General features: G+C 46.9%; 1 protein-coding gene across 1 annotated transcript in view; it reads right to left on the reverse strand.

The window, feature by feature from the left end:
- The window catches only part of ABCA4 (ATP binding cassette subfamily A member 4), a 128,464-nt gene that overhangs the window by 19,560 nt on the left and 89,710 nt on the right, over positions 1 to 19,194 (reverse strand). The window contains exons 29-38 of the mRNA XM_025385846.1: positions 18,768 to 18,866; positions 17,786 to 17,972; positions 13,303 to 13,397; positions 11,749 to 11,781; positions 10,215 to 10,320; positions 10,009 to 10,083; positions 9,610 to 9,779; positions 7,958 to 8,135; positions 4,104 to 4,219; positions 2,918 to 3,065 (exon numbers count right to left, since the gene is read on the reverse strand). Of these exons, the coding sequence (XP_025241631.1) occupies positions 2,918 to 3,065; positions 4,104 to 4,219; positions 7,958 to 8,135; positions 9,610 to 9,779; positions 10,009 to 10,083; positions 10,215 to 10,320; positions 11,749 to 11,781; positions 13,303 to 13,397; positions 17,786 to 17,972; positions 18,768 to 18,866 (1,207 nt within the window). The remainder of the gene's footprint in view (positions 1 to 2,917; positions 3,066 to 4,103; positions 4,220 to 7,957; positions 8,136 to 9,609; positions 9,780 to 10,008; positions 10,084 to 10,214; positions 10,321 to 11,748; positions 11,782 to 13,302; positions 13,398 to 17,785; positions 17,973 to 18,767; positions 18,867 to 19,194) is intronic.

The raw sequence follows: 19,194 nt of genomic DNA on the forward strand, positions 1-19,194 counted from the left end.
CAGAGCCTCCCCTGAGAAAATAGAAGGGACACTGAGGGGTACAAGGACAGCATAGCTCCTGGCTGGGCCACTGCTGTCCATTCCATCTGGCTCATCCCTGTCCCACAACCTCCTCTCTCTCCAGCTTCCACACCTGTGCCCACATTACCTCATCCTTCCCTGCCTACCCCCTGTCTGCCCACTCTTTCTGGAATCACTGCTCTTTGGCCTCTAGGCCAGGGCATGTGCAGGCTGTTACCTATTGCTCCAAGCAGGAAAGAATGCTCTTTTTTCTTCTGCTTTCTGAAAGATTCCTGTTCTTCTTTAGATAGCTGGCTCAGAGAGTGCCTTCTCCTATAAGCCTTCCCAGATTCCCATGAGAAAGTATCCATTCCTCTCTCCCAGCACTTATCACATTCCCATGATTAATTTTTTAAAAATCTGCCTACTTTCTCTGCTAGTCAGGGGGCCCCTGGAGGGTGGGCATTGAGTCCTAATTATTTTTGTGTTCTTCCTAAATACCTGCAGAATGATTAGCTCTGAGTAGGCACTTCATTATTTATTAAATGGGCTAACAGAAATCTACAGGCTGGCCGGGCGCGGTGGCTCAAGCCTGTAATCCCAGCACTTTGGGAGGCCGAGACGGGTGGATCACGAGGTCAGGAGATCGAGACCATCCTGGTTAACACGGTGAAACACCGTCTCTACTAAAAAAAAATACAAAAAAACTAGCCGGGCGAGGTGGCGGGCGCCCGTAGTCCCAGCTACTTAGGAGGCTGAGGCAGGAGAATGGCGTGAACCCGGGAGGCGGAGCTTGCAGTGAGCTGAGATCTGGCCACTGCACTCCAGCCTGGGCGACAGAGCGAGACTCCGTCTCAAAAAAAAAAAAATAAAGAAAGAAAGAAATCTACAGGCTGAAATTGGACTTCCTCCACCACGGCTCCCCCAGCCCCTGCAGCCTGGCTCTTCCCACTGCCTCTGGCCTGCAGCGTGTTATCCGCCTCGCTCCTCTGATGCTCTGTCACACACTGTATTATGGAGGATCATACACTGTGGCTTATATCAGTTGCAAACTTGGTGGGCAGGTCCTTTCCGGACTGGAACGGAAGCCTCTGGAGGGCAGGATGAGTGGGCCATGCTTGTTTATATCAGCACACCCAGCACATGGTGTTCAGCTGGTAAAGACCTCCTGACTGTGCAGGGGCGGCAGCTGCTGGGAGCTGGGGAGCCTCCTGTGGGATACTGGGGGTTTCCGCAGCAGCTGTGTATCTGATAATTTACATGAAAATACCAGCTTTTTGCAGGCGGGTGCTTAGCAAATGTTGGCTAAATGGGTGCAGCCGCAGAGGGGAAAATGTTCTAAGTTGCTTTAAGCTGCTATTTAATTATTCTGAAGGAACACTCTCTTAAGACTTAGTGGGCTATGACAAACACAGCTCCGCAAAGCAGCGTTTTCAATCACCTGGGGGCTCTGGCCATCTGCTGGGGTTGTGTTCTTATCCCCCGGCTTTCCGGAGTCTGACTCCGACATGCTGAATTTCTTATCATTCATAGGACAGATGAGGCTTCATTACTTGCCTAGCGGCCACAGAAACCCTAACAAGATCTGGAAAGAGTCAGTCTCAGGGGCCACAGGTCTGGGCGGTTTACGGTGGAGACTCTGCACAGATTTGTCCTGTGTTCCCCAGCGGGGCCCAGAGGCGGGTGGAGGTGGGCGCCGCAGGGCAGCAGTGCAGATGTGCTGGCTGGTCCCACCCTCTGAACTGGGAAGAGCTAATGAGGAGAAGAAAGGTTGAGGCGCCTGGGGACACAGACACGTGGGGAGGCAAATGTTCCAAGGACAGCCACAGCCAGGACTCAGACACAGTGGTGGGGACTGGGAGTGTGGAGTGTAAAGACAGCCCTGCAGCGACTGCCTTCTTTTTTCCTGCCTCTTTTTATGATTCCGTTTGGCCATCTGTCTCTGGACAGGGGGAGGTCAGATGGAAGGGACAACTGGGCTTGGCAGCTCATAAAAGTGAGGCATTCAGCATGGAGAATCCCCAATCTCTTCCTCAAGATAACTTGCCCAAGGAATAGTATATGTCAGAGTGTTACAATTTCCATAAGAAAGTGGGAGAAAGGACGTATGGGGATTTGCTGATGTGTCTCCAGAGCACACAGGAAGCTCAAATAAGAGTTTGCCTCTGGAGAAGGGAACTGGGTGAGTGGGAAACAGGGGTAGGAAGGAGACTTTTTTATTGTATGCCTCTTTATTCTTTTTAGATTTTGAAATCACCCGAATGTATTGTGTGTGTGTGTAAAACCCAACACCCAAAGTCCCTAAGGAAACCTTTCTGAAAGAGTAAGCAAAGCTTAAAGTTTATTGCAAGAATAAAGTTTTGCTTGCAGAATAAACACAGAAAACAATTTCACTCAGAGCACAGAAATGAAAAAGGAGTTTATAGGAGGAAAGAAGGCAGAAGGAAGGAAGGATGGAGGGAGGGATGGAGGGAGGAAGAAAGGAAAATAGGAGAGAGGGCAGAAGGAAAGAGGAAGGGAAGGAGGGAAGAAGGAAGGAAGGAAGAACTGAAGAGTGAAGGAAGGAGTGGGGAAGGAGGGAGGAGGGAGGAGAAGAAGGAAAGAGGAAGGAAGGATGGGAGGGAGGGAGGAAGGAAGGAGGGAAGGAAGGAGGGAAGGAAGGAAGGAAGGAGGGAGGGAGGGAGGGAGGGAGGGAAGGAAGGAGGGAAGAAAGGAAGGAAGGAAGGAAGGAAGGAAGGAAGGAAGGAAGGAAGGCAGGCAGGCAGGCAGGCAGGGGGGTCAAGGGTGGGGAGGAAGAAAGTGGCACTCATCTGCATTCAGCTGCTACATGTATGACACTTGCCCCTGGCTCTGCTTGACCAACACATATTCTGCTATCCTACTGATCAAACACAAAAGCCAAGAAAGTGATGCTCACCCGGTTATTCTCAAATAATTCCAAGATGAAGGTAATAGCACTGCTGTTGATGCCGATGAACAGATTAGCACAAGATAAAGCCACATAGGCTGTGCTGGGGACATCAAACAGGAAGGATGCTGGGTACATCATGGGAATGACCGCCCATCTGTGTGAAATGAGACAACTCAGAGCAATGGAGTTCTACTTTCCATTCCATCTGCAATACATCTAAATATAATGCACTACCCTTACACCTGAGGTGATATGTGTGAACTGGCCAGAGTCCCAGGGGACCAGAGAGATACTCTATTTGTTGGTCTCTGTGCCTCAACTTTAAATGGAGATAATGATGCCTGCCCTGACCACTTCATGGGGTTTTGTGAGGAGCAAATGGGCTGCTAACTGTGTATGTACTCTGTAAACTACAAAGCCCTATACAACTCACAGGTGGGTTCTCCACCCTGCAACACCTCCCACTCTAGCCTGGGTCAGCAAAGCCCAGCCAAGGGTCCCAGCGAGCTCATCTTCACAGCTTACAGTCAGGTTGGTTCCCAAATTCTCTATTTCCAAGAGAGATATGTGGAGACCAGTGCTCTGGCAAGGCTCTACTGGCCCACAGAGGAAGGACCAGGATCACTATTTTCATTTTACAGATGAGGAAACTGAGGCCCAGATGGATGTATTACTCATTCAAAGTTACACATGTGGGAAAGAAAGTTGAATGCTGGGCCCTGTAACTCTGCTGATGTAACCCCTGTGTCATCCTCTGTCCCTGACCCAGGAGGAGCTTTTTGGTCAGAGTCTGCTACTGTGTGCGGTAACTCTTGGCCAGTTCACATGGGGATGCTGAGGTGGACAGATTGGCCACAGATGAGTGAGAGTCAGAGCTGGGTGAGGAGCTGGGGAATGGCTGACCCCCAGGTTTTGGTCAAGGCCTCAGTTTGAGTAGAAGATTCAGACCATGTGGGACTTCTCTCATTGTTGCTGACCGGACCAGGCCTCAGAGATACCTCTGTCGGTGGAGTCAGAAACAGAAGCTAGACAGATCCCTGGTTATCAGCCTCAGACCCTACCTGGGGCTGGAAGCTAAACTTGCGGGTGCTACCACCACAGGACAGCCCAGGTTTTCTGTCAGGAGATGATCCCCCACCCCCACCACCGGGTTTCTCTTCAGAGGCATTAGCTAATGGCCCAAACGGCTTACCCATACAACAGGAGCAGTGCCACAAGGGCAGGAAGGTTTTCTGGAGAAGTGTAGGCTTTCTTCTGAAACCCAATGAAGATGCCCACCACCAGCCCAGCACTCACGGAATAATTCATCTCAGAAAGAGAAGAGGAGAGAAAATCACTTAACCTCTCAGACCTGCTTCCAGCTCTGCAAAATGAGGGGTGGGGCCAGGCTCCTCCAGTTTGTAGGGTCCGGGATTCTGATTCGACTTGCTTGTTAAACAGTTCTTGGTTGGCAAACATATGTTAAGCTGTCACTAGTCCTCCTACCCCAGCCCGCACCCTACCTCCCTGCCAAAGGAACCTTCAGTTTGTATCTTTTGAAAGGATCAATTACAAAATTCTGCCTGGTCTCTCACTTTCTAATTGGTCATAAAGTTTTGTTGATTCTTCTAAGCATGTCTTCAGAATTCAGAAAAACTTAAAGCCTAGTTCCTGGCTTCACAAAACTCAAATAAATAATGATACCCTTTTAAAACAATTTAGTCCTACAGCCATTACACTGGGCACAGAAATGGGACAGCAACAGTGGGGTTAGGGGAGGAGCCACAGTGGTCAGGAGCAGGGCAAGAACCAGAGAAGGGCTTCCTCAGAAGGCAACCTGGTGTGGGGTGTGGGGGCCTCAATGGGATGAGAAAGATATCCTTATAGGAGGCTGATCTGGTGCAGGGTATCAGAGCCAGAGCAGAACGAGGAGGACCTGCACGCAGCAGAGGCAGCTGGAGCAGGGAGAGGACGGCATCCACATGGGGAAGGGATGGTGGCAGAGTTGAGCACTGTTGATGTTCAGGTGTATAGCTCCGGTAGATAAATGAGTTGGGAGTAAGAGAAGCCAGCGTCTCACTACTGAAGGGAGTTACAGATGTGGAAAGATAAAAAACTAGAACGAGCCCTGTGGAGTTGGTTTTGGTGAGCTCATAGTGTTCAATGTGTAGGTAGATAGAGAACTACAGATAGAGGTGTGTGCATACCTGTGTGTGTACATCCATATCTTCCCTAGTTCTATCACTGAGAAGGCCTGGGAGGTGTGTGCATACCTGTGTGTGTACATCCATATCTTCCCTAGTTCTATCACTGAGAAGGCCTGGGACCAATAGTGCTCCAGAGGCAATGAACATATCTAGCACACAGATCTTGGTTTCTGAGGGCCACTTCCCACTGGCAGGAACCAGGGCTTCTTGGGGAGAGGGTAGGACTGGGGATAATGGAAGGATGAGCCTGGAATATCTTGCTGTGCCATTGAGCACGGAGGAGCTCTAGGGGAATGAGGACCCGAGTCAAGACGATACAGAAGCCAGCTTCAAGGGGCCCCCACTGACCACACTGAGGATAATGTGAATATCAAAATAAATAATGATAGTCTCGGATCATAGTCCATTGATTAACACAGGAACCATGACTGCATACAGAGATAAATAAATGGATGAATAAATGGAAAGTTGTATAATTAATAGGATATTTATATATCTTTGAAGTACCTCTACCAGAAATTTGTATTTATTATAGAGGGGAAAAGAGTAGTTTTACAGTAAAGAAGCTCAGCAGACACCTTCTTAAGTGAGCGAATTGCACATCATCAGTAACAGAACAAATGGAAATCAGAAGCTACCTGATAGGATGCAGTGAGAACATAGCATCTGCTCGGTGATACTGCTGCCAAGAAGCACACCCTCAACCTGGGCAAGAGGAAACCTCAGACAAGCTCAGACCAAGGGACATTCTGCAAAATAACCAGCCCGCAATCCTCAACAGCGTCAAGACCATGAGTGTTAATGAAAGACTGTAGAACTCTTCCAGGCTGAACAAGACTAAAGAAACAGCACAATCAAATGCTCCGCATGATTCTGAGCTAGATCCTTTTCTCTGAAAGACATCACTGGGGCAATGGGCAAAAAAGGAGTGGGGTGTGAGGATTAGGTGGTGGTGACACATCAGAGCTGGTTTCCTCATGTTGACAGTTTGTGTTGTGGTTGTATGGGGTGTGTCCTCATTTCTAGGAGGTACACATCGGAGGTGCTGAGGGGTGTGAGAGAGAGAGACAGGAAGAGAGAAACAAATGGGAAGGGGCATCTTCTTGAGAAGTTACTTTCAAATGACTCAGGAAAAAAAGGTTTGAACTGTACTTGCGACTTTTCCATAAGTCTGTAACTGTTTCAAAATTTTAAAGTAAAGAAAAATAGATGACACATACAAGAATTTAAAACATCGTATATGTGCTAAGCGAATGACATAAGCAATAATTTTTTTTCTTCATTCAACTTTTTTTGCCACTGGCTAAAGGCAGTACTAAGTTCCAAAATGATAGATCACAGAGGTCAGATTCCAGGCCAGCTTTAAAATTCTGGAGCATCCGAAAATCTGCTAACATGGTGCCTGCCATCTTCTACCCCTTCATTGCCCTGCCAGCTAGTATCACCTCCCACCTCAGATGTCCACTCTATCCTAGCTACATCTCTCTCCGAAGGCTCAGAGATCCCTGTAACCGCACGTGCACGCACACACACACACACATAGGCCAGCCCCAAGTGTAAATTCTATTTCTCATCTTTAAAAAAAAGTAAAATTAAAAGCCCCAGCACTTTTCTAAGTACCTTTTCAGTGCTGGTTGGCCTAGCTCCTTTTATATTAGAATCACAGGGCCAATGTGGCACCTGCAATTGATGCTCTTATCCAAAGAGAGGCTTTCAGGCTCTGACCTCCTCCCCATGGATTTATGAGTGTTTCCTCGTGTAGACAGAAGAGAGAGGAAATAATTTAGTTGCTACTGATAATTTCTGGTTTTGTATTGTTAAGTGATAGCTGCTTACTAAGCTGAGTAAGACAGAAATCATATCTTCAGGAATTCTAATATTCACCATCATTTTTAAAAGCCATGGAAGAGAAGATCATTGGTGTTGGTCTCCATCAGTTGGTATATCTTATCATTACATGAAGTGGAGGCTCATGTTGGTCTTAAAATGTTAAGATTTCACTACTCAAGACACCTAGAATAGACGGGGATTGATGTCATAATGATCCCTGCTACATTATAACTAGGTCTTTACTACCAATTCCTTTGACCCTGCAGCCTGCAGACCCTCCCTACCCCCACCAACCTTGGATGTAAGGAAGGTGATAGTGTGCTATTGATTTGATAAATATTTTTTCTTCATTTTTCACTGTAGTGGTGGCTGATATAGTGAAGGTCTGATTACTTTGGCCACTGGCTGGGGTTGCCAGATTTGGCAAATTAAAATCTAGGATGCCTAATGAAATTTGAATTTCAGATAAACAACCATTTGTTTTGTTTTGTTTTTAGTGTAAATATGTCCTGTGCAATATTTGAAGTAGGGTATGCTTATACTACAAATTATTCATCATCTGAAAATAAATTTTACTGGGTGTCCCGTATTTATCTGGTAACCCTACCACAGGGGAAGTTTTACCCTTACCCTTTTGAAAGTGGGGCAGGATTTGAGAAGCAGATTTGGGGTGAAAGACCCCTTCGTATTACCTTCTCAGAGCCAGACTGATTCCAGGAAGGCCAGGCTCATGCCTGCAGTGCAGCGATTATTTGAGGGGCCGGAGGCCCCTTGGGGCAGGACACAGAGAGCCCCCATCCACCAGTTGTTAAGCTGCACCCCACAGCCTTTCCTAGCTTTGGGCTCCTAGTTCTGTGCCTTTCTAAGAAGATGTCAAGGGACAGCAGATACACAAGGCCCTTGGCCCAGTGCCTTTCAGCAGCCCTGGCACCGTGAGAACCCCTCCCCACTCGGTCTGGTCCTTCAGAGCACACACAAGCTCCACCTTGGGCCCACGGAGGGGAGGGAGGCGCTATAAACTGACACTTACAATGTCCCAGAGGAAGTTGGTCACCCAGTAGGTGGTGGGGCTCACTCCACTGATAAACTGGAGGTGCTTGGATTTGTTCACCCGCTCCTGGATCAAATAAAGGACAAAGCTGGCTGGGACGAAGGACATGGAGAAAATCACGCAGATGGCAACCACAGCATCCACTGAAGTGGTCAGCCTGCAGCAGGTCCAGAGACACAGGGAGAAGGCGATGAAGAGGAAGGAGCAGAAGGAGCAGAAGATACAAAGTCAGGCTTTGGGAAGGCCTTATGCCCACCCAGGGGTGGCCTCCAGGTTCCCCTTCACTACCCTGAAGCTATCACTCCTCTAAACTGTCTTAATCCATATGGATCAAGGTTAAATGAGTATTTGTGGGTTGCCTTTCTGTTTCATGTGAATATTTCTAGACAACCTTTCTTTTTATTATATTCTCTAATTATTTTTATGGTGTATAGAAATATATGTCTATATTAATCTTATGTACTGCAATGCTCTTATTACCTCTAATAATCTGTCTATAGAGCCTCTTGAATTTTCTATGCTGACAGACATATGGTCTGTGAGATTTATCTTTTGTTAATAATCATCTTGTTAAATCACATTTTCAAGAAGTACGTCATAACACAAGGAAATGTTCATAATGTAAATTTAAGTGAAAAGAGGGCAGGTAAGTTGTACAGGGGCTTGGTTCTATTTATCCTTTCCTCAACCAAATAGAAGGCATCTGGCTAAGGGATAAGTTAGGGTAAAGCCAGCCTGAACTTTATGTACATAACCCCTGGCATGGGACAGTGTCCACCTACAGAAAAGAGCACTTTTACTAATTTCCACAAAGGTATCCTATGTGGTAGCCACTGCCCTGATAAAACTACAGATCATATCATCCATACACGTAGTAAGCTTAGAACAAATGACTGGAAGGAGACACACGAAAGTGTGGCTGAGTGAGAATTAACAGAGGACAGTCTAGGGCCCTAGGGTGTTCAGAGGAAGACACCAAGGAGCCAAGGCCCAGGTTTTAGTGGATGACCCTGGGCATGTTCACTGGCACTCAGCATGTGCTAGGATAGTAAAATCAGAACGCCACAACCTTGCAGAAGTTTGCACTAACAAAGGCACTCCTATCAACCCCTCCTCCATGTAGGCCTCAAATAGAGTGAACATAGTACAAAACGCACAAGACCACTGTCTCCACTGGCTGAAACTGTGCAAGAAGAGCCTCAGCGTGAGGGTAGCAAAGCTCTGTCGACATCTCCAAAGTATGCTCTTCTGAGGAAATTCTTGGAATCTAAGATAATTACTCTGAAGGAGCTGAAAGGTTTACTGAACTTTGCCAGTTCCTGGCAGCTGCTTTGCACATAACAAAGATAATAATTGTATAAGCTCCAGCAGAAAATTGCTATCAAGAGCCAAAAGGGAATGGAACCAAATGTAAACTTACTTTCCACATAAATATGGGGGAGAAAGAATGACCAAGAGGTCTGGCACGTGAGGCGTGAGGCACTTATTTGAAAGTCATATGTTCATATGTGCCTGACTAAACAGCATTACCATCCAAACCAGCACTTCACAGTGGTGAGAATTCTCTTGGGATGTTGAAAGAGTGGAGAAGGTGACAAGAAAGTGGTGAGGCTGGAGCCGTGGTGGCTTACACTGTAATCTCTGAGAGCTGCTCCTTGGTCAGGTTCAGGGGTTGGCTAATGACGGTGATTCCGTACTCCTCGGGGCTCCTGTCCTTGGGCAGGCTGGCCCGTAAGATGGCGTTGTGGGCCACGTTGAGAAAGCTGACCAGGGCATGCCAGCCTTTGTTATTAAACCACACCTAGAGGGTGGAGAGGACATCTGAGACGTTGCACTAACAGCTAGTTAAAGAAGAATCAGTGAAGGAAAAGAAATTTGAGAAGCTGGAAGGGTTTGGTAGCTGGAAGACATTCCTTGCTAGATTCCAGCAGGAGGAGGGATGGAATTCAATGAAGGTGGGAAAGTACAAATAAAATAACCAGCTCAGGTGAATTTTCAGCTCCAGAGCAGATTACACACAGGTCAAGTACCTTAATGTTGTCTTCAGTTTCTAAATGTTGAAGGAAATCAGGTATTTCTTTAGAGGCCTCTCTAGTGATAGGGCCCTAAAAACCATGTAAACAAACAAACAAGAGGGTTTTTGTTTTTTTTTCCTGTTATCGCTCATGAGAGTTTGTAGTTCATGGCAATTAAGCAAGTCAAAAATCCTACTCAAATCTCCAGTCTGTTTACATACCCCGCTCACATTCATGATCCGGCCAAGGTCGCTCAAAAACCCAACGAGCGCTTCCCCCGTGACGGGGACGACTGGGAGCTTTCCTCCGATGGAAATTCCTCCATACCTGGCGAGGGAACGAGAAATCCTCAGACCAGCACCACGAACTTCATGCCTACTAGTAGTAGCTCTCTCGGGTTTTGTAGGGAAATGTGGACTTTCAGGGGAATTGCCTGAACCAGCAAGCAACATGGCTCCATTTTACAAACCAACTTTTAACTCTTTTCCCACTGCTGCTGCCTCTAGGAAGGAGTCCAGACCCTCATCCTGGCCTCTGAGGCCATTCTGCATCTTGTCTGTGCCCCTTTCCAACTTCATCCTTCCTCAGCCCTTCCCTGGAGTGGCCTATTCTGGACGTATCGAGTCACTCCAGAGTTCCTCGTGGCCCGTACTGCCTGTGTGTCTCTGCCTTTGCAGGGCTGCTAGCTCCCCTTGGCACCTTTCTCTTTGGGAGCATTCAGGCAACTCCAGGTCCTCTTTCACATGTCATCTCCTCCCACCCCAGCCAAGGACTCCTTTTCTGTGCCACCCCTGTGCTTTGCAGCTACTTCTAGCAGCACAGGACCCATCTTCATCCTGTCATCCCTGTCTCTTGGGGCTTCTGTGCCGCACCCCTGTTCAGGGAAGCCCTTAGCCTCTCCTGCCTGGACTTGTGCTCTGCTTCTTCACTGGCCCTGGGCTCCATCTCCCGTACTGGCCTGCAAGTCTGAAGTGACTGTGCAGAAACACCAATCTGAGTGCATCACTCCCTGGCCTGAAACCCTTCAAAGGCAGAGCAAAAGCTAAACTCAACAGAACAGAATGAATTAGCTGGTCACACAAAGCAGAGGAGGAGCTCTTTCTCAGGGCCTTGAATCACTGCCTCACTCCTACTTTCTGTCTCAGCTGAGGCCCCACAGGTCCCTCTGGAGAGCAATCCTGAAAGCCAGATTTCATGTGTATGGTCTAGAATCTGCTCAGGAAAGCACATCCACGCCAGCCCCACACCTGTTCTGGAGGTGCAGTTCCTGAGGGAGGCTGGGAGGCAGCAGGCTCCTAGAGTCCCCCTTGATGAGGCTCCAAACCTCTGGAATCATTTCAACCTCCAGGATGCCTCAGGAATGGGGTGGGTCTGGGGCTGGCCCACACTCCCTGAAGCTTAAAAGGAATGGGCCAAGGAGTGTCCTGGGTTTAGACTACAAGGCTCTCTTGTTGGAGTATTATAAACTGTTATATACTCAGAGGTTTTAGAAGCTTTTTTGGGGTGAGAATGCTCTGAAACGCCTCATCAGGGAATGCCACCCCCACTTATATCCTCTAAGAAGAGACACCACTGAGTGTCTTCTGAGTCTGGGATGTCCCTAGACACATATTCTTCAGGATGTGTCTTGTGACTTCCTGAGCACATACTGAACAGCCCTTCAACATGGCTGTGAGGTGTGCCTTTTAAAAGTGTGCGATTATTTCAACAATGAATCAAGCTGAGATTTTAATTCTGATAAAAATAGTTTCTTACCTCTGTTCATTGACCCAGAATTTGCTCTTTAAGCTGAAAGCCAAAACAAAATAATGCAATGAATACCACAAGTACAGCAGTGCTGTTAACTTTTCCTTCCCAAACATTCATTTTGAAGACTGAAGTCTCAGTCTTCAGGGGCATTTTTGCATTTTCTGATATCCAAGCAATGTGGAAGCCGTCCAGCCCTGGGACATTGCCTGAATACACATGCAGAGAAAGGACCTATGATTTCCACCACTGGCTCTCCAAATCATATCACGCATGCTGGACTTTCTGAGTGGTCCTGTTGTCAGGTCATACGTCAGGTCAGTATGCCCAATCTGGATCCAGAACACATGGCAACGACCATGTCAGTGTGGAATGAAGGCTGCAGCCTCCTGTCTTCCACTCTGCACAAATGAGACTCTAACAACCACCTGCACACCTTGGGGGGAGTTCTGACTCACTCCACAGCCCAAAGTTAAGGCACTGACATTCGGTCAATCAAGGGTAAAATGACAAAATGGGAAAACACTGGACCCCAGAGCTCAATCCCATGAACTGTCATTGTCATCAACCTTTCAGTACACACGCACAAAACCCAAAATTTCATACTGCAGATTTGCTGCTGAGAACTAAGTTTGAGATGGTTACTGTTTATTGCATTCTCTTTACTCTGCTTTTATTTTGGGGCTTGGATGGCGTTCTTTAATTTACTAAGTGCTTTCACCATCTGCAGTGTGTTCTAGTTAATTAAGTCAATTTATCCCTCATTCAGGGCTCTGGCAGGTGAAGCCACAGAAAGTCCTACTAAAGTTAGACAGGAGGTTTTATCTTAAAGTTCCAGAGTCTGTGTGGACTGGACCACACTTCCTTAGGATCCTCTCTCCTGGCATGGCGTGCCCCTGTCAAGCTGCTTGTTCTGATACCGGCTCTCAAAGCTGTTCCATTCTGGGTGGGGCCGATAAGAACAGCTGGAGAGCCGAGAGAGCTAGATACTTGTTGACAAGTTCATTGGCATCTCAAAGTGCAGTGATAACAGATAATTCACAGTTAGAATATGACAGCTGCAGCTGACCTGGCTCGCCCTGGCCTGTGCTGGATTCAGATACTATCCTGCTGCCTATTTTCCACCCTATCTTTTTCCTTTCTCTTTTTTGCCTCTTACTTTTTTTCTTTTTTTCTTTTTCCTCTACCTTTTCCCCTATACTCCTCCACCTCCCTCTAAATTTTTACTCTCTCTTTTAACTAGTTAAAATATGTGGCTACATTTTTGAATAACTTCTATGGTTTTCTGATACAACTTTTAATAATATGTGGGTTAAAATTTAAGACTGCTTGCCCTAAACGTAAAAACAAACAAACAAACAAAAAGAATTAATCTTAAGTTACATTTTACTTGTATGTGCCTCAATTGCTTTTTTATGTTGAATGAGGTGTTTGAATTAGATAAAAAAGAAAAAAATCCACTGCCCTGATCATAGATAAATTGTGAGAGAAAATTTTCTTCTGTCCCTAGTAATATCTTCTACAGGGAGCCAGGATAAAAAGCATAAAAGGATTTCTTCTTACCTGCTTCTTATAAGAGCAGGATACGTTTTTACCAAGAAGTCGGAGATGTTCCTGTCCGTCAGGTCTTGTAGAATTTCCGTGCTGCGCTGTGTTCTCTGAGGTAATGAGACACCCACATTAATTACTTTGGAACCTGAGGACTTACAAGCAGTTTGTGAAACTGCTTGTTCTCCTCCAAAAATTGTTTATGGATTCAGCTGCTGTGAAAATACTAAATAAAGTACTGGCATCTCCCTAGTTCTCACTTCAACGATGTGTAACTCATCTTTGATGCCTCTTTTTTTCTCCAATCCATTGACAAGACAGGATGGCATCACTCCAAAATAAATCTCCAATCCATCTGCGTTTCTCCAGCTCCAATACTGCCACCCTACCCAAGCCACCACCTAGACCACTAGAGAAACTTCCACACTGGTCTGCCTGATTCTGTCCTTTGTCTGCCGACTTCCGTTTTCCACCCAGCAGCCAGCTTGAGCTATAAAAATATAAACCCGAGCACCTCAGTCACCTTGCTTACTTATCCACTCCCATAAACCCTAGGATCAAATCTCGACTCACTACCAAGTCCCATGTGGCTGACGTGTGTGGCTCTGCCCCTCTCTGAGCTCACCTGCCGCACTCCCCTCCCTGTCTCTCAGCGAGCAACTCTCTCTCCCCGGCACAGCTTTGTGCTTGGCTGTTCACTCTGCCTGGGAACTCTACCAGACCCTCTCATGGCTTACTCAGTCCAAATTCTATTCCTCGGAGAAATGTTCCTGTTTCCAGTCACTCTATATTGTCACAGACTGTTGTGTTATCTTTAAAGCTCTCATCTCCATCTGAGAATTTCCTCCTGGTGGATCTGTTTATGTATGGTATCTGTCATCCCCCGCACGATATCATTTTGGTGAGAGCAGGGACTTTGCCCGATTTATGAGCTGCTGTGTCCCCAGCACCCAGAATAGTGCGTGGCATACAGTTGACACAGTCGATTTGTGACATTAATGAAAGAATTTGAATAGTGCCTTACAATTTACAAATCACTTTCAAAATACATCTAGGACTGGAAGCTAGTACATTGAAAGATTTTGGAAAATTCAAAGGTGCATGGGTTTGTCCGCCAGGTGGCAATATTGCTGCAAATCTGGGAACACATTGCACTTAGTTTCTCTTATTAGCCAACTTCACAGGTGAGTCATGACCCAGGGTAAAAGCATTCACTCTGTCAAGGGTGCTGCCCAGAAGTAGTTGAGGGGATTTTGGTGGCATTACATGGCCATTATTACGCACCATTCTTTCCTTTTTATACACTTTCTGTCTCCTCCCCTGTTTTCCCATTTGACTTGCCTCTTCTTTAATTCACTCTTTTCACCTTGTTTCTTTCTCCCCTGCCAGGAGGAGAGCTGGCATACCGAATGCTCCCTGTGTGTCAGGCACTATGTTAAATGCCCTGTATACATGATCTCACTTCATCCTGACACCCTTTGACAGAAGAATTTTTAACTTAGTTTACAGACAGAGAAACTGAGGTTCAGAACAGTTAGCTGACTTGCACTGACTGGGCTGCAAACTTGCAGGTGGGTGGCCCAGGGCCTAGGAGCTAAGTCTGCCTCTGTCTCCTCCCTGCTCTTTTCACTCAGTCACCTGCTTCTCAAGCTGAAAATGGCACTTAGAAGACCTGCCAAGCTCCCCTGGTGGAATCCAGGTTGGAACAATTGCTGCTGGCTGGGATAGCTTACGATAAATTGTTTTATAAAAATTCTGCCTAATAAAATATTTGTGTAACCCTATTTCCACATATTCTAGAAGTCAGGGACACAGTGCTTCCACCTCAGGACCCACCACATTCAAAGAATGTTAGAGCAGGGAGGGTCCCTGGAGACCATATTGCCCCACTTCCCAGATGAGAACAACTGATTGCCTCTGAATCAGGCCCACACCCTCTGGACTTATTCCAGGCTGAATAAGGACTGTGTTTGAGTGGCTAGGGTGAGCAGATGTGAATAAGAGTGTGGGTTTGTGAGTGTGTGTGTGAGAAAGAGAGAGAGAGAAAGATTGAGAGAGAATGAGAGATAGAGTGAGAGAGAGATTGAGAGAGAAAGAGTAAGAGAGAGAGAGAGTGAGAGAGACAGAGAAGGAAAGAGAGAAAGAGTGACAGAGAGAAAGAGAGAGAGAAAGAGTGCGTGCTGCTCCTGTGCATATTCGTGGCATTCAGTTTTGCTCCAAGGGAAGGCATGTATAATAGTGAGGGAATGCAGAAGTGAAAGAAAATTGCAGCAGGAACTTTGGCTTGCCTTTTTCCAGAACTTTGGCTGTTACATTTTGCCCAGGGACCAAGGACGAACACTACTGAAAATAAGTTTCTAAGCTGCACAGACAGCGTGGAAGTAAGGATTCGTTTAGGAAATGAAACACCGTGTAGGTAGGCTTGGCCTCCGCTCCCTCGCCCTGGCCAAGAGCTCAGGGTACAATATCACAGCCTTGGTGTCCTGAGGCTGGAGGGTTTTGAGTGGAGGCAGCCACAGGGGCCCTGAGCACTGACAGCAAAGCAAACAAACAAAGCTTCCTCTTGGGGCACAGAGGACTGAGACAAGCTCCTCGGGTCCTTCGTTTGGAATCCCTATGATGCAGCGAATGAGCTGTGATTCAAAGAGAGAATATATTGCTTAAGAAATATAAAGATACATGCTTTAGAATATAAAAAGAGCAGGGATTGGGTGTTCTTGGTATAACACCATTTATAAGCCAGATTGTGATAGGTGCGGTGGCAAAATCTAGTTGCTCCCATTATTTGCTCCTCCCTGCTGCCTCAGCCACAGGCTTTTTTCTTGGGTCTGTAAGTGGAAGTGCTATGTGGGAGCTTCAGAAAACCTTCCCTAAACATAGCACATGTGCACACTCTGCCCTCTGTTTTGCTTCATCCTTCTTCCATTCCGCTGCCTGGAAGACAGCTCCTGCCACATTGGCTGATGGGGCCGAGGCCGTTTAGTGTGGAGGAGAAACAGAATAGAACATCATGCACCACCCATGTAGACTTTTAGATGAGTGAGGAACAAGTTGTGTCTTGTTTTATCCACTGTTAGTTTAGGGTTGTCATCACTTGAGTTGAATCTAATTCTAAATAATTCCTTGCCCACATGATTTCATTAAATCCTCATAATAATATTATGAAATAAGCAGTTATTCCCAATTCACAGGTGATAAAATTAAGGTTCAGAGAGGTCAAGTAGCCCACCCAGGGCTCTCCATGTCCCATACCTGTGCTGTCCCACCACACTCACAGCCTCTTTGGGAACTGTTTATTCATTGACAAATCACTGGACAGGGCCGTCTAAGGCCCAGCCCTGGCAAGTCAACTGGGAAGCCCATTATCAACCAGGGACACAGCCTTCTTCAATGTCTCTAAATCCCCCAGGAGATGCTCACTGTAATCTGTTCTGGACTTTAGAACTCCCAGGACAGGGTGCTGCTCAGAGCCAAGATCACTAATGTCCCTGCAAAAGACGGACGCTGGTTGCACATGTATTTGTGTACATACCTGCAGATGTTAGAGACACAGCATATGGAGAGCTTCTTAATTAAGACTGTTAATAAGTGTGTAAATACATTTGTATTTGAATGTACATCATAGCATTGCTTATAATGGTGAAAACTAAAAAACCTAAGTGTCCAATAATGGGAGATCAGTTTAGGCCAGGTGCAGTGGCTCATGCTTGTAATCCTAGCACTCTGGGAGGCAGAGGCGGGCAGATCACTTGAAGCCAGGAGTTCAAGACCAGCCTGGCCAACATGGTAAAACCCTGTCTCTACTAAAACTACCAAAAAAATTAGCCGGGCATGATGGTGCATGCTTGTAATCCCAGCTACTCGGGGGGCTAAGGCACAAGAATTGAACCTGGGAGGCAGAGGTTGCAGTGAGCCGAGATTGCACCACTGCACTCCAACCTGGGTGACAGAGTGAGACTCTGTTTCCAAAAAAAAAAAAAAAGGAAATTCGAACAACGGGATAATATACAGATATTAAAAATGATGCAGATTCTATTTATTGACATGGATGCATGTTCATAGTAAGTTATGCAGTAAATCAGATTTCAAGACAATATTTTGAATTCCATCTGTTTGGGTGGCTGCAAACCAAACATTATTGGTGATTATATCCAAGTGATGATTTTTTTCCTTCTGACGTATCTGTGTTTTCTAATTTTTATATAATGAGCACATATGACTTGTATAATATTTTTAGTGCTTAAACACATTTTTCTCCTAGATGGAATAGGAAGTATCTGGTGGAAAATGAAGCATTTGGTGAGTGGCTTCCTCCAGTTGGAAGCCACAGTGCCCTGTGGGGAGCCCCTCCCAGAGGGCGCAGGGAGTTTGGTTTAGTCCCCTACTCAACTGCCAGTTTGAAATGTTAGTTTGCGAGAGACTCAGGAGACACCAGGGATTCCTCCTAGTCCCCATGTGGCAGGCAGACCCGGGGCCCTGTTGTTTGGGGGTCAGGTACCTGGGGGGGCGGGAGGCCCCCGGCGCCCTCGGGGCACTCTGGCAGCATGGTGAGCTTCTCCCTGGTGCTGCACCTGCAGGACGGCGAAGGGTTGGCCTCTGTCCATTTCTGCTTCTGGAACAGCTGGGTGATGTTTGGGGACACAGAAGGAGTCTTCCAGGGTGTTGAATTGCCACAAGGGTACTCCCTCATGGAAGACAAGAAAATATTCCACAATCAGCCCCAAAGTTGATGATGAATCCCTAGGCATAAGAAATAGTGCCCAACCCTTTCCTCCTCCTCTTTAGACCCAGGTCCTTTCTTATTCTCTTGGAGGCTGGTTTCTGCTCAAGCAATATCAAAACTAGGGTTTTGTTGACTGACTAGGTGTGGGGCTGGGGAATAAGCATCTCTAGCTGTGGACCATTCATCTCCCTTTTTTCCTCCTAGCAGCTCTAGCTGTTGAGAGACACAGCAACCAAAAGAGGAATTTGAAATTAGTCTATTTTCGTCCGTATTGACAGTTTTGAAAAAGACTGAGTGAGAAAAGTTAAAATTATATTGAACTTTTAGGATTCCTGGTGGATGTCAACGGCCCTCGCTAACTCCCTTCTCCAGACTCATAACAATCACGGGGTACTGGTCACTATGTCACTCTTGCCATTCAAGGCCCAATTACACAATAGCATAACCCCATTTCCCTCCCTTCCCACTCAGAAGCCTTTCAAATAAGTTATGGGGAATCATCTGTCAACTCAACATAGAACTTCTACGCTGAGAAATATAGAACTGTCCAGTGATGCGGGGGCTTCCTAGGAGGCAGTGAATGCCCCCGCACACAAGTATGGAAGGAGAGGTAGAGGGGGGTGCTGGTCAGAGATATGGAAGTGACCAGAGGAGCAGGATTGAGTGGGGTCTCCCCAACGCCTGCCATCCTGAACCCCACTGTCTGGTCCTCCCAGGGGAGCTAGTCTTGTTAGGACAGGGGCGCACAGGGACTTACGGAAGCCACCCTTCCTTCAGACAGCGGTTGCCAAAGCCTGGCTTATTCAGGAGGACGTCTGCAAGTACCGTGAGCTGCTCACTGCCCGGCTCATCCATGCTAGACAGAGTGAGACATGTGACTGGGACAGAGCAGACACGTGCCAACAACATGCAACTCAGAGCCTTTACTGGATAGCTGCTGTGTGCCAGGCATGTATTGGAGGCACTGAATGCTGCCTTGGGATGGCACTAGCTCTCCTGGGAGTGCCGTACGCTGCCCAAACACTCGCAGTGGTCTGATGGCACGTCACCTATGCCTCAAAAAGATGGCGCTTCAACCCACTCACCCAAGCTTTGCATTCCTTTCCCTGCTCGTCCTTCCCAAGCAGTCCTGCCTGCCTATCCACTGGGATCACCTTTCCAAGCAGAGGCAGATACATGAAGTT

The sequence above is a fragment of the Theropithecus gelada genome, chromosome 1 (assembly GCF_003255815.1).
Source record: "Theropithecus gelada isolate Dixy chromosome 1, Tgel_1.0, whole genome shotgun sequence".
Classification (NCBI taxonomy): domain Eukaryota; kingdom Metazoa; phylum Chordata; class Mammalia; order Primates; family Cercopithecidae; genus Theropithecus; species Theropithecus gelada.